The sequence below is a fragment of the Lathyrus oleraceus genome, chromosome 7 (genome assembly GCF_024323335.1).
Source record: "Lathyrus oleraceus cultivar Zhongwan6 chromosome 7, CAAS_Psat_ZW6_1.0, whole genome shotgun sequence".
In the NCBI taxonomy this organism is placed as follows: domain Eukaryota; kingdom Viridiplantae; phylum Streptophyta; class Magnoliopsida; order Fabales; family Fabaceae; genus Lathyrus; species Lathyrus oleraceus.
The window spans coordinates 199420224-199435971 of NC_066585.1; the positions used below are offsets into that span (position 1 = coordinate 199420224).

General features: G+C 37.2%; 1 protein-coding gene across 1 annotated transcript; it reads left to right on the plus strand.

Annotated features, from left to right (window-relative positions):
• The first annotated feature begins 14435 nt into the window (after positions 1-14435).
• LOC127102908 (uncharacterized) lies at positions 14436-14912 on the plus strand. Its single transcript, XM_051040225.1, has 2 exons — positions 14436-14750; positions 14850-14912. The coding sequence occupies exons 1-2, from the start codon at positions 14436-14438 to the stop codon at positions 14910-14912; spliced, it is 378 nt and encodes a 125-aa protein (XP_050896182.1).
• Positions 14913-15748: the final 836 nt, after the last annotated feature.

Sequence of the window (15748 nt, forward strand, 5' to 3'; positions counted from 1 at the left end):
AGAAGGACAAAGAGACATTCAAAGAGTATACGCAGAGATGGAGGGAGTTGGCTGCCCAGATCACTCCTCATTTGGAGGAGAAAGAGATGACAAAGATCTTCTTGAAAACCCTGAGTTCATTTTATTATGAACGAATGATCGCCAGTGCCCCCAATGATTTTACCGAAATGGTAAATATGGGGATGAGACTTGAAGAAGGGGTCTGTGAAGGACGTTTGTCAAAAGATGAGGTGTCAACGAATAAGAGGTATGGCAGTAGTTTCAGCAAGAAGAAGGACAGTGAGACAAATGCAATTTCCAGTGGGAGGCAGAGGAGGCCTCAGATCAGAAGAAATCCACCACCCCGTCAACATCATCATCATCAAGTGTCATCAGTGATTCCAGTATTTTCTAATCAACCAGCAACACCAATTCAACAACAACATCAACATCAACGTCAACAACAATAACCACAACAGAGAACAAATACCTAAAGAACAACAATACCAAGAACAATCATCATCAGTAGAATTTCGAGAGGAAAAAGGTCTCTTTTGACCCGATTCCTATGTCATATGTAGAGCTGTATCCCTCACTAGTTCTCAAGAACTTGATTCAACCGAGGAACCCACCGCAGATCCCAGAACCACTTCCCCGGTGATATAAACCTGAGCTTCGTTGTGCTTTTCATCAGGGTGCACCCGGGCATGATATTGAAAACTGCTATCCATTGAAATATGAGGTTCAAAAGCTTATGAAGAGTGGTATGGTGTCCTTTGAGGACCGCACGCCAAATGTGAAATCTAACCCTTTGCCCGCTAATGGGAACTCTTCAGTGAATATGGTGGACGGTTGTCCTGGAGTATTCAAGGTTTTGATGTCCGGTTTATCCGAAGATCCTTGGTGCAGATGCACAAGGATATTTGTTTGGTGAGTGATTGCGAACATGATCATGATGGTTATGTTGTTTGTAGCGCGAACCCAAGAGGGTGTGATATGGTGAAAAGAGACATCTAGCGTCTAATGGATGAAGGCATGATTCAGATTGTTCAATCCCGTCATGTAGATGACGACGTCAATGTCATAGTGCCCGTTTTCAAGCAACAAGAGCGGTTAATAATCCAGTATGATAGCAACAACAATACGAATGTTAGTCAAAGATCAGTATCACCGTTGGTAATACGGTTAGCGGGCCCAGTCCCGTATTAATTTGATAAGGTTGTACCATACCAGTATAATGCTACAATGATAGAAAATGGTCAAGAGGTCCCGTTACCTACGACTAGTTCAGTAGTGAGCATTACTGATGTGACAAAAGTGACCCACAGTGGTCGAGTGTTTGGGCCGGTGTTTCCGGAAAATAAAGAGGAAACGATTGTTGGTAAGAAGGCGGAGGTGCCTAATGTAGATCCAGTTGGTTGTTCAAAAGATAAGTCTGGTGAATCCAACAACTTGAAAGCCAATGATGATGATGAGGTACTCCGATTAATAAAAAGAAGTGAATTTAATGTGGTTGAGCAGCTGCTCCAGACTCACTCAATGATTTCCGTGTTGTCTCTGCTTTTGGATTCCGAAGCACATAAAGAAGCACTGCAGAGAGTTCTTGAATAAGCATATGTAGAGCAAGATGTTACTGTGGATCAGTTTGATCACATTGTGGCTAACATTACTTCATGCAATAATTTGAGCTTCTGTGACGAAGAACTCCCGGAGGAGGGAAGAAATCATAATATGGCTTTGCATATTTCAATGAACTGTAAGGAAGATGCTTTGTCAAATGTGATATTTGACACCGGTTCGTCACTCAATGTACTTCCAAAATCAACTTTGTCAAAGCTATCTTACCAAGGAGCTCCCATGAGGTATAGTGGGGTAATTGTCAAAGCCTTTGATGGCTCATACAAAACAGTCATTGGTGAAGTGGACCTTCCGGTCAAGATAGGTCCGAGTGATTTTCAGATTACATTCCAAGTAATGGATATCCACCCGACCTACAGCTGTTTATTGGGAAGGCCATGGATTCATGAGGCAGGGGTTGTTACCTCCACTCTACATCAGAAGCTCAAATTTGTCAAGAATGGCAAGCTAGTGATTGTGGGAGGAGACAAAGCGCTATTGGTTAGCCATTTGTCATCTTTCACGTATGTAGAAGCTGAGGATGAGGTTGGAACTCTGTTCCAAGCCTTATTTATTGCTGTTGAGAAGAGAGTTGGGGCGCCTATGTCCTCGTTGAAAGATGCTCAGAAGATAGTTGAAGAAGGTGCTATTGATCAATGGGGGCGCATGGTAGAGGTCTCCAACAACAAAGGCAGATCCGGTTTGGGGTTCCAGAAAGGCTCATCAATTGCAAGATCTGAAGATATGAAACTTAGCTTCCGTAGCGGAGGGTTCATTCATGGCAATGAACAACACTTAGCTGATGTGCTAGAAGATATCGAAGAGGATGACTGCACCAACTTTGTAACGCATGGAAAGACATGCAACAATTGGACTGCCGCTGATATTCCTGTTATTTTGCATCGATCTAAGTAATTGCTTTTATATTTTAAAACCCTTCTCCTATGCATAAGGGAGAAGTGAACATTGTTTGGGCATTTTAAATTGATCATCAATAAAATTAATTCTATTCATCCACATCTTTGATGTTTATTTTTACTTTTTTCTTTATTCTAAAAATGGTAATCACAAAAAAACATAAATAAATAATATAATTGTCCATCTGCATAATATTTGGTCACAAATTCACTTCTCTAAAATCAAAATATCAAATCATTATGCAGGTTGGTTCCTAACCCCATTGAATACAATGATCCTTCTCCTTCTCCAAAATTTGAATTCCCTGTGTTTAAGGTCGAGGAGGAAAGTGATGTAGAAGTGAGTGAGGAATTGTCTCATCTTCTTGAGCAAGATGAAAAGATTATTCAGCCGTTTGAAGAGCAGATTGAGCTAGTCAACTTGGGGTCCGAGGATGATGTGAAGGAAGTCAAGATTGGGTCTTGACTGTGTCTAGATGCCAAGAAAGGGTTGATTGATCTTCTTCGAGAGTATTTAGATGTGTTTGCTTGGTCCTATCAAGACATGCCTGGTTTGGATTCTGAGATTGTGGAGCATAGATTGCCGTTGAAGCCAGAATGCCTGCTAGTCAAGCAGAAGTTGAGAAGAACACATCCTGATATGGCTGTGAAAATCAAAGAGGAAGTGCAGAAGCAGATAGATTCCGGTTTCCTTGTAACTGCTGAGTATCCGCAATGGGTGGCCAATATTATGCCTGTGCCAAAGAAAGATGGAAAAGTCCGCATGTGTGTTGACTATAGAAATTTGAATAAAGTCAGTCCGAAAGATGATTTCCCTCTGCCACACATTGATATGTTGGTAGACGATACTGCTAAATTCAAAGTCTTTTCATTTATGGATGGATTTTCCGGATATAACCAGATCAAGATGGCACCCGAAGATATGGAGAAGACCACATTCATTACACCCTGGGGAACATTCTGTTATAGAGTGATGCCTTTCGGTCTAAAGAATGCTGGTGCGACTTGCCAGAGAGCAATGAACACTCTATTTCATGATATGATGCATAAAGAGATCGAAGTATATGTCAATGACATGATTGCTAAATTGATTGATGAAGAGGAACATGTTAAGCATTTGTTGAAGCTATTCCAGCGTTTGAGGAAGTACAAACTCCGCTTGAATCCTAATAAGTGTACTTTTGGTGTTCGTTCTGGTAAGTTGTTGGGCTTTATTGTCAGTGAGAAGGGTATTGAAGTTGATCCTGCCAAGGTCAAAACAATACAAGAGATGCTTGCACCCAAAACTGAGAAGCAAGTCAGAGGTTTTCTCGGTCGCTTGAATTATATTTCTAGATTCATTTCCCATATGACTGCCACGTGTGCACCTATATTCAAGCTTCTTCGGAAAGATCAGTCTTGCGATTGGACCTAAGACTGCCAAAAAGCATTTGATACTATCAAAGAATATTTGCTTGAGCCTCCAATTTTATCTCCACCCGTTGAAGGAAAACCGTTGATCATGTATTTGACTGTGCTAGAAGATAGTATGGGTTGTGTTCTTGGTCAGCAAGATGAGTCTGGAAAGAAAGAATTTGCAATTTACTACCTCAGGAAGAAGTTCACCAATTGTGAGACTCGGTATTCAATGCTTGAGAAAACTTGTTGCGCATTGGCTTGGGCTGCTAAGCGTCTGCGTCAATATATGTTAAATCATACCACTTGGTTGATATCCAAAATGGATCCAATCAAGTATATATTTGAGAAGCCTGCTTTAACTGGGAGAGTTGCCCGTTGGCAGATGTTGTTATCAGAGTATGATATTGAATACCGATCTCAGAAAGCGATCAAAGGTAGTATCTTGGCTGACCATTTGGCTCACCAACCAATTGAAGATTACCAGTCAATGCAGTATGACTTTCCTGATGAAGAGATTTTGTACCTGAAAATGAAAGATTGTGATGAACCATTGCTTGAAGAAGGCCCAGAACCTAGTTCCCGTTGGGGCATGGTATTTGATGGAGCTGTTAATCAATATGGAAATGGCATTGGGGAAGTGATTGTTACTCCTCAAGGTATGCATCTACCATTTATAAGTAGATTGACTTTCAAGTGTACAAACAACATGGCAGAATATGAAGCTTGCATTATGGGGTTTGAAGAGGCCATGAATCTCAGAATCAAGTATTTGGATGTCTTCGGTGATTCGGCTTTGGTTGTGAATCAGATCAAAGGCGAATGAGAGAAGAATAAACCCGGTTTAATACCATATAGAGATTATGCGAGGGGGATTTCAACTTTCTTTACAAAGGTTGAGTTTCATCATATTCCTCGAGATGAAAACCGGATGGCAGATGCTCTTGCAACATTGGCATCAATGATCGTAGTGAAATATTGGAATGAAGTTCCCAATTTATCTGTGATGCGTCTTGATAGGCCAGCTCATGTGTTTGTTGTTGAAGAGGTCAAAGACGAGAAGCCATGGTATTACGACATCAAGTGTTTCCTCCAAAGTCAGATTTACCCGCCTGGGGCATCTTTGAAAGATAAGAAGACTTTGAGAAGATTAGCCGGTAATTTCTACTTGAATGGTGATATACTGTACAAGAGAAACTTCGACATGGTTTTGCTCAGATGCGTGGATAGACACGAAGCAGACTTGTTGATGACTGAAGTTCATGAAGGTTCCTTTGGTAATCATTCTAATGGACATGCAATGGCAAAGAAGATGTTGCGAGCAGGTTACTATTGGCTGACAATGGAATCTGACTGTTGCAAATTTGTGAAGAAATGCCACAAGTGTCAAATTTATGCTGATAAGATTCATGTTCCTATGACACTATTGAATGCTATCTCTTCCCCATGGCCCTTCTCCATGTGGGGAATTGATATGATTGGGATGATTGAGCCCAAAGTTTCGAATGGACATCGTTTCATTTTAGTGGCAATTGATTACTTCACAAAATGGGTTGAAGCGGCATCGTATGAAAATGTGACAAAGCAAGTTGTTGTAAGGTTTATCAAGAATCAGATCATATGCCGTTATGGTGTGCCAAGTAAGATCATTACTGATAATGGATCGAAATTGAATAATAATATGGTGGAAGCTCTTTGCAAAGACTTCAAGATTGCACATCATAATTCTTCTCCCTATAGACCTAAGATGAATGGGGCTGTTGAAGCTGCGAATAAGAACATCAAGAAGATTATCCAGAAGATGGTTGTCACGTATAAGGATTGGCATGAGATGCTCCCATTTGCTTTACATGGGTATCGTACATTCGTCCGCACTTCAACAGGGGCAACCCCTTTCTCTCTCGTGTATGGTATGGAAGCAGTACTCCCCGTAGAGGTTGAGATTCCTTCATTGCGTATGCTCATGGAAGCCAAGTTGACTGAAGTTGAATGGTGTCAGACCAGGTTTGATCAGCTGAATTTGATTGAAGAGAAGAGATTGACTGCCATGTGTCATGGTCAGTTGTATCAGCAAAGAATGAAGAAATCTTTTGATAAGAAGGTCAAACCTCGAGTGTTCAGAAAAGGTGACCTTGTGCTCAAGAAGATTTTATCATTTAAGCCATATTCCAGAGGAAAATGGACTCCTAATTATGAAGGCCCATATGTTGTTAAGAGAGCCTTTTCAGGTGGTGCATTGATTCTTACAACTATGGATGGTAAAGAGTTCACTCGTCCTGTGAACGCAGACGCAGTCAAGAAATACTTCGCCTAAAAAAATAAAAGAACAGCTCGTTAAGTTGAAAACCCGAAAGGGCGGCTTAGGCAAAAATGAGCGTCTCGGTGGATTGAAAACCCGAAAGGGCGATCCAGGAAAAAATTAGACATAAAACAGAAAGAATTTTCCGATAAGTTGAGTACCCCACCTTGGGGCAACTTATGCAAAAATTAGGGATTATTGCAAGTAACTGCATTTTGCTGATCTTCAGTGTTTTGAAGACTTGTTTGAGCACAAGGGTTGACGTCAATTCATCATCCCAGTTGCGGTCAAGAGCACAGTGGATATCAATATTTGATAGAGGGATTAAGGATCATTTGTATTCAATGTACCCCTTTTCCATGTAAATTAACATTTTCAACTTTGTAAAATCTATGGAGTCTTGTCATTTACAGACTACCATTCCATTAAATAAAGTTGAGCTTTTATCCAATTGTTTCTACTCTTATTTACTTCAGCCAATAATTTTAAATTTTATTATGATCATTTTGAAATTAAATCAAAAATCAAGCTTTCTTTAATATATAAAAGCAAGAATTTTTTCCAAAGCAAGTAAAAGGAATATCAACCGCATTTCAGTAAAAAGAAAGTCCTTAAGTGTGAAGCATCTGTGGTCCCCTAAGCAGTTAATTCTTCGGGTATCCCTAGGCGTTTGTGTTGATTCAGTTCCTCGGCGTAGCGTTTGACCCCCAGTAGAGCTTCTTTCTTTATCCCCAATTGAGTTGGTTGATTCAGATATCCTACGGCGTATCCTTGTCCCCAACAGAGTTTCGGCCTTCCCTAGCGGAGTTCGTATTTTCTCTGTAGGGTTGACTCCCATTTTTATGGTGTTGACCTAAAATCCCCACAGATTGGATGTTCCGTCCTCAGCAGATCTCCTCCGTCCTCAGCTAGGGTTGAGCCTTTGGGATGTTGATTTCTCTGTTCTCCGACTGTTGTCTCCATATTTTATGGATTGACTGAGGATTGTACCAGTGGTTCAATTTCTTTGCGACACCTTTGTATCCTTTGTGATCGTTTTGTCAGCATAATCATCATATATACATATACATATACATTCATAATTTGCATATCCTGCATCTTCATATTTGATTTATTTGAGATTTTCATTCTCTGTTATGGCGGTATTTTATCCCCATACCAAATCGGGTGTCTGTCCTCTTTCAATTATAGAGTGTCATCCCTTTAAGCAAAAAGACTTTAACCTTTCTCTGTTTCCCCACTGAGTTTGTTTCTTCGTGGATGGTTGTTATTTCAGTTTTCTCTCCAGCAAATTTTCTGGATGGAATTTTTCCCCTTGAGTTATGTCCTCATTGGGTTGAGTCTTGATTTACCGTTTTCTTTCTAGCTCTTACCTAGATAGACATTTTTGTCCCCTAAGAGTCTATTACCCAGTAACTGGTAATATTCTTCGAAGTTTGCAGTTTGTTACTTCTTGCCCAATACTTGGCAAAAGTACCCTTTTTCTCCTCAGTGGAGTCCCCTGGAAGTATATCCTTGATATGTTCATCTTAACCGGTGACTGATATCTTTTCTTCCCCCGCGAGAGTTTATCCTTGATATTTTCACTTTAACTCGTGACGAATATTCTCTTCCTTGGTTTTCTGCCCAGTAAAAAGGTAGTTGTAATCCTTTTTTTTGTTCCTCAGAGAGTTAATCCTTGATATGTTCATCTTAATCGATGACAGGTTTCCTTCTCTTGTTGGTTTTCTACCCAGTAACCGGTAGTTGTAAATCCTACTTTTCCCCTGTGCGGAGTCTATCCTTGATATGTTCACTTTAACCAGTGACAGATTTTCTCTCCCTTGGTATTCTATCCAGTAACTGATAGATGCAATCCCTATTTTTACTCCCCTTTTTAGAGTCTATCCTTGATATGTTCACTTTAACCGGTGACAGATATTCCCTTCCTTGGTTTTCTACCTAGTAACCGGTAGTTGTAAATCCTACTTTGTCCCCTCGCAGAGTTAATCCTTGATATGTTCATCCTAACCGGTGACGGATTTCCTCTCCGACGGTTTTCTATCCAGCTTTCGATAGATGTAATTCCTCCCCTTTTGTTCAGTTGGTATATCCTTGATATGTTCATCCTAATCGATAACGGATATCCTCCTTGGCATTTCTAGGCAAGTCAATCCTTGATATGTTCATCTTAACCGGTGATGGATTTTCTTCCATGTCGAGTTTATCCTTGATATGTTCATCTTAATCAATGACAGATACTCTCGCCCTTGGTCTTCTGCCCAGTAACTGGTAGTTGTAAATCCTATTTTTCTGCAGTTTTCCCCAGCAAGGTTACTCTTACCCAGTAACCGGTAATGAATACTCCCTCCTGGCGTTTCCTCAGCGAGTCATCCTTGATATGTTCATCTTAACCAATGACGGATGTCCTCTCTGTCAGATCTTTATTATCTCCTTACCCAATAACAGGTAGTAGATAATAGATTTATGCTCCTCCTGTGTTGAAGTTTATCTTCCCCAGTTGAGTTGAGTGTGCATTTTCTTAGTGAAATCGTTTTTCCTCTGCATAATTCAAGTACCTCAGTTTTATCTTGACTTATTCGTATCCCCTGTAGATGTTGTTTTTCCCTGGCTGAGTCTTTCCATTTTTTTTTTATATATGGATTTCCTCAAGTCCCCCAATAGTTTTAAGTCGTAGCCTGGCCTACGCATAAGTCCTTTTTATCCCCTCAGAGTCTCTGTCTCCCCAACGAATTTTCCTTATGTAATACATTGTGCTCCTGCGGATTTTCAGTCTCTTTGATTTCTTTTTCCTTTGTGGCAATATTTTCCCACAAAGCATTAACTTTTTGCATCCATATCATTTGCATCATGAGATCTCTTAGGGATCAAAATTTGTTTATATATGTTGTTATTTAAGCCCATTCTACTGAGTCGACATGAAGATTTTAACTTCGCCTCCTCAGTTAGAATATCCTTAAATAGGGGCAGCTGTAAGACCCCAATTTCGACCCTAAGATCCCTCATGCAATTTCATCATAAGCATTAGCATTGGGATCATACCTTAGCATCCTCCTTACCCCTTTTAATTGGGTTTGTTTTGGGAGAGATCACCAAGCACTTTGTGGTTATATCATACTTGTATTCTATCATTTCACTAACAAAAATACCAAAAATATGTCTTTGCATTTGTCTAACACTTTTGTAGGAAGGGCATGATTTCATTGATTCATCAAGTTCACATCTAGGGTTTGAGACCCTCACGAACAAAGAACACAATCAATAATTGATGCAATAATGGTTATGAACATCATATATGAGTCCCAATGATCTCTACATGTTATATTGATCAAGTTTTCTTCAAGAGTTTAAGGGGGATTTGCCTTGGAAACCCTAGTTTGACTGGGTATCTTGAGTAACTTCTCCAACAAGCTATCTCACCAATTGATCAAATTCCTCAAGGGAAACTTTAAAATTCATCATGTTATGCATATATTATCTACCATGAGCCAATAAAGTCAAGAGAATTGGAAGTTAGCAAGTTGGTTGGTGGTGGTTGGCCAGATGAATTCATCTGATCAAAACTGGGTCTCCCTAGACCCTATCTCCTATAATTTTCACCATATGAAAATGATTCCAAGAGCAAACTTACTCTAAATGAACTTACAAACAACTTTCATGTTGAGACCTAGAGCTAGTTTTTCTTGGAAAATCATTTTCTATGTTGAAACATTATAGGTCATTTTGTCTAAACCCTAATTTGAAAGTCAACTTCCCAAGGCCATAACTTGATCAATTTTTATGAGATGAAAGATTTCCAAGTTGCACAATCAAATTCAATGTGTCTACTTCAAATTTTATGTTTGGAGTGGGATCTGATTCAACTATTTTGAGCATGTGATATGAGGTTACATTATAGGTCACTTTTGACCTATACCATTGATCAAGTGATTTTTCCAAACTTCAAAAATGCATAACTCTATCATTTCAAATTCAAATGACATTAAATTGGTGACCATTTTGAAGGTCTTTAAGAGAGATACAACTTTGGGAAGACACTTTTCTCATTTGAAGCTCATATAAAAAGTTAAGCAAGGTGGAATATTGAGACATATGGCTTGACACTTAGAAAAAATTTCTTATGTCAAACATTTCCAAACTTCCAACTCAAATTTATCCAAGTTCCAAGCTCTAAATGAAAAAGTGTTGAACATGAAAGTTGTTCCTCTTGATCTCACCTTTCCAAAGAGCTCAAATTCATTAATTTTGGACAAGAAATGCATAGGCTGCTCATGGCTTAAACATGGCGACATCACTTGGCAAGGATCAAGCTTCAAACATCAATGTGCATTTTCCTTGCAATCCAAGCTTAGTTCAAAGCATTTGATATTCAATTATGGAGCTCAAACAATCATTTCATGGGCCTACGCACGCCCATGCACCATTGCATCACCATTTGCCAAAATTGGAAAGTGAATGTGAGTGTGCAATTATCAACCATTTCAGCTATAAATAGAGCTTCAGTTGCTCAGAATTGGAGACACATTGGAGCCAGCTTTGATCCCCCATTTCAAACCCTCACTTCTCAAAGGATAAGCCTGAAAAATTCTCTTGAATTTGAGCTTGAATCTCCACTGTTTTGGAATTCAATTCTCCAGGAATCCATAGTTTTTTAACCATTCAATCCTTTTCCTGCAAGCAAGTGGAGTGAGACCAAGCACAAGTAAGATCAAGATCCATAGAATCCGGACCTACATTGAAGGTATTTTCCAGAAATTTTGAACTCTTCGATTCTCTCAAATCCTTGCTCAATTCTATTGATTCTTTGGTTGTCTGAAGTCCTACCAATGTAGGCAAGAAGTTTGAGTTGCTTTGAGGTCAAATTGAAGCAACTCAGTTCATGCACCTCAAATTTCAATTCTATGTATCTTTCAATATACTTGGAATTGGAGTGAATGGAGGTCAGATTTGAGCTCAGTGCCATTTTTTCTTTAAGATCATGTCCTTCTTTTTTCATTTTGGTGATGATACGTGGTGGACCAGTCCGGTGAGGTCCACCGGAGAAGATGACTGGAGCTCTGGCTCCGGCGATGAGTTGACAAGGCTCTGAACCACATGATCCATCTATTACGTTTTAATCTTAAATGTTGGTTTTAAATACCAATTGTGCAGCGCTGTTGACTAATGGCTATGTGGAACGCGTGTTTAGGACCATCTGATCTGCCACCTCAATTAATGAGGGAGATCTGATGGTCCACGTATTTTTGTTTTTCTGAATTTTTATTTTTATTGCATTACTTTCAATAATTCATATTAAATTCAATATTGATCCAAAAAATATGGAACTTTCACCAAAATTTTCCAAATATTTTTCTCTTTCATATTCTGAATTAAAATTATCTTTTGGATCATAATTAATATTTTTCAGGAATTAATTGATTTTGCATTTGTTTTTAATTGTTTAAAAATATTTTTAAATGTCCAAAAATTTTGAAATTTTTTCTCCAAGGTCCTTTGACCTTGTTTGACCTATGATAAATCTCATGGCCATTTCTTTGGTGTTTTGATGAGATTTTAGGAATTGGACAAACCATATTTAATTTAAATGTATTATTTTACTATTTTTAATTTGAATAAATGCCAAATAAATTTGCTGACCAATTGTGATGACTTTGTTCATGTTTAACTCTTGTTGTTAGGCCTTGGTCAAGGTTGATTTGACTTTGTCAAATTAATATCATTGGATTTAGGGGATTGATAGAATGTACATTCCATCTCCCAAAATGAATGAATGATATTAATTTGGTAAAAGTCCTCCTTTGACCAATTTGTGATTTTATTCATCTCTCTCCCACTTCATCTCATTCCTCTTCTTCATTCATTATTTCCATTTGGCTTATGACATCTCAAAGTCCTAATGCTAGTTGATTGAAAAATTGACATGAGTATGGATGAGATTAGGCCACACATTTTGCATATTCTTTTTGTGTGTGGTATGTTTCATGAGCATAGTCCATTATACTATGTCTCTAACATGCATTAACACCAAAATTCTATTGTCCGACCTCAAATAGTTGTGACTTCTACATAAGTCCAATTATGATTGCTTAACATAACGCTAAATTTGTGACATAAAAGGCATAAGCATTCTAGTTAGTGAGATTGTAAGTCTCCCATCTTTCATGGTATTGTGTGGAAACTTGGCCTTCTTTCCTTCCTTTGGAAGATGTTTTGGTTCAAGGATCCATGCTTGTGATAAGTGGGTTGAGTGTTCTCCAAAGAATGTCTTGAAATGAAAAGCAAAAACAAAACAATACTAACTTCTAACCTACTAACCACTAACTTTTAATTTCAAGCTTTTACTTTAATGCAATTTACTTCTAGCACTCTATTTTATTTGCCATTGTTCATATCATTCTAATTGTTTATGTTAATGTAATTTTCACTTTGTCCATTTGGATCATATTGTGTGATATATTTTGTTTGTGTATACTTTGCTTGTTTGTGTGGTCTTTGACCATTAATGTACATAATAATAACAAAAACCCTAAAATACTTTTGAGTGGACTGTTGGCTTGATCTTGGACAAATGGACTTAGAATCTAGGCAACCTTCCTAAGCTAATGGACTTGGCCAATGCCAACTTGTTAAAGAACCAAGTGCTTGCAATTTGAAATTCATCTGATACATCTTTGAAGACATCTCTAAGTTCATCTGCAACATGATTATTGTGAAGCTGTTATTTTGAATCTGTGACTTGTGGAATTCATCTGTTACATGGGCTATTTTGAGGAAGATCATGGAATGGCTAAAGCTTGGATGTGACTATCTTTATTTTATGCATTTTCTCTTCAAAATAATATAATTGTGCATTTGTGTGTTGCTTGATTCTAAAAGTCCAAGGGAATTCTGGGTTTCTATTGACATATTTGTCTATTTGATCGCTACCCATTTGATCAGATCTTTTCAACTCTAAACTTTTAATTTTTGTACATAGGGTAGTCTCTTCATCTTCTCCCCATTTCTTTAATTTCAAAATCTCTCCCCCATTTTAAAAAAAAATCTTCTTTGTATGAACTACTTTTGTTCTAAACTTTGACCACTTTTGCAAAAAGATAGAAACTTTGGCCTTATGCCATTGCATTTTCAAACTTCTTTTCTAAATCAAACTTGTGAATAAACTTAACCATACTTGACCTAAACTTTCAAAAAGTCAAAAAAAGAACTAACTCATTCAAACCATATTTAGGCCTTCGTGCCTTTCAAACTTAACTTTTGTTAAAAGCAATGCATCCATTTTGAAATTTGTATCACGAACTACGAGGTTTTGATCCCTCATTTTTATGTTGGTACGTAGGCAAAAGACCGAAGGTCTTGTCAAACACAAAAATATAATTAATGAATTCTTTTCTCATCCCCCGATTCTATTTGTTTGTAAACATCACTTTGTACAAAATACATATGCACACAAAAAGGGCTCCCTAGGAGTACTTAGGACACTTTGGGTGCTAACACCTTCCCTTTGTGTAATCAACCCCCTAACCTGTGATCTCTGACTTTTATTAGTTTTTATTTGAAAATTTATTACTTTTTGGGTTTTGTTCGTACTTTTTCCGTTTCCCTTGAAAACAATAAAAGCGCGGTGGCGACTCTTGTTAGTTGATCTCTAGCTTGTCAATAGCTTGTTGATCATGAATTTCCCGCTACAACATGTATTAATTGATTTTGATTTGAGTTCATCCAATACTAATTAGGTATCCAAAATAAATTAAAAATTGAGCCGCCAAATTATTTATTTTCCCTTTTCTATTTTTATTGGATCTTTTTAGCCGTCTTAATATATCATCCATTTTAATAAATATTAGATCATTTCTATAAAATGATTATTTTTAAATGAATATTATTTTTAAAATTTTTAATTCAACATTAGTTATTAGTTTTTTAAATCGTTATCTCAAATTAATATAATATTTTTTACTCTCAAATTATTATACTATATTTTAAATCTATAATAATAGAAATACATCATTTATTTGATATAACTGTTATCTACTTCTTCTATTTTATATCTTTTACTATTTGTATACAAACTTTAAAAAAATAGTTAATTTACAACACAAAGTAATTTTATATTGTTAATTTGTATTTTAAGGACACAAATTAAAGAATCTAAGAAAGAAATTAATTATAGGTGTTATAAGTCATATTTTCTAAAATTAAATATATGAAAAATAAAGTATCTTTAAAAAATGACTTCATGTGTTTTGTTAGGGCACAATAATAAAGTTGACGATAAAGCGGGTTGTGGAGGCCTTATAAGAGATAGTTTTGGAAAGTGGATATCCGGTTATTCTAAGAACTTAGGAGTTTGTAATTCTTTAGTTGTTGGACTACGGGGAGTGTTGGAATGGTTGATGATTGCTAGAATGCTAGGAATGAAAGTTGGTGAAGTTAGTGAGGATTCCATTCAAGTAGCTAACGATATTAATAATCGAAAGATTCTTAATCCTATGGGAAGAACATTAATGAATAGGATTAGAGATCTTATTGATCTTGAGTGGAAAGTTATTATTAGGCATCACTTGAAAACAGTTGTGCGGATGCGCTTGCTAAAAGAGGTTTTGACCTGTCATTTCTGCCGTTTTTATTCTTGTCCGCCTTAGATAGGAATGCTTATGGAGGCCGATTTAGAAGGAACTCTGGTTCCTTATTTTGTTGTGTCTTAGTTTCTTTCTCTTGGGTGGTTAGCCTTCCTTGTATCCAAAATAAAAAACTAATTTTCTTTATAAGCTTGAATGTACAGTGTTTAATATATATATATATATATATATATATATATATATATATATATATATATATATATATATATATATATATATATATATATATATATATATATATATGTGTGTGTGTGTGTGTGTGTGTGTATGTGTGTGTGTGTGTGTGTGTGTGTGTGTTTATAAGGAGAGTATACTAGTATGACTATACAATGTCTATCTATGGAATCAAAAATGTATAACGAAGTCTTGGTGCGGTGAAGCAAGTTTATGATATGGTAGAAAGATGTATGATACGGTAGAAAGATTAGCACTCAAATTCTCAAGTCAAATGTTGAGAGAAAACTGATGTGCGAGTAAATTATGGTTAGAACGTACCTCAGATCTTGCACGAGATCCCTTATATATGATAAGCGGTTAGAATTACCCTTGCTTTAAAAAGCAATATGTAGAGAAAATTTGGATGGCATCTAACGAAAAAATACAAACCATGGTGGGAATCGAATACAGACTTGGAGGTTGCGTGTGCATTTGGCCTTTTGGTTATTGGGCCTCTAACTGAATCGAAATAGTTCCCTATAAGGCTTACCATAATATGGTAATGGGAAGCCTTCCATATTACCGGGTTTGTGTTGCCTTGGGAAGTGATCCTCAATGTGAGTCTTTTAATTTGAGAAGTGAAAGAGATTCTAATATTCAGATTGAGTGACTTTGGCAATAGGCACATTAAATTATAGTCTCATCATTGTGACACTTCAAAAGATTTCCCTTACACATGGCCTTAG

Excerpts from the sequence above, each read along its gene's own strand:
- LOC127102908 (XM_051040225.1), top strand. The coding sequence starts at position 14,436 with ATGACTTCATGTGTTTTGTTAGGGCACAATAATAAAGTTGACGATAAA. Across the intron at positions 14,751-14,849 it reads TTATTGATCTTGAGTGGAAA|ATAGGAATGCTTATGGAGGC; the intron begins GTTATTATTAGG and ends TGTCCGCCTTAG.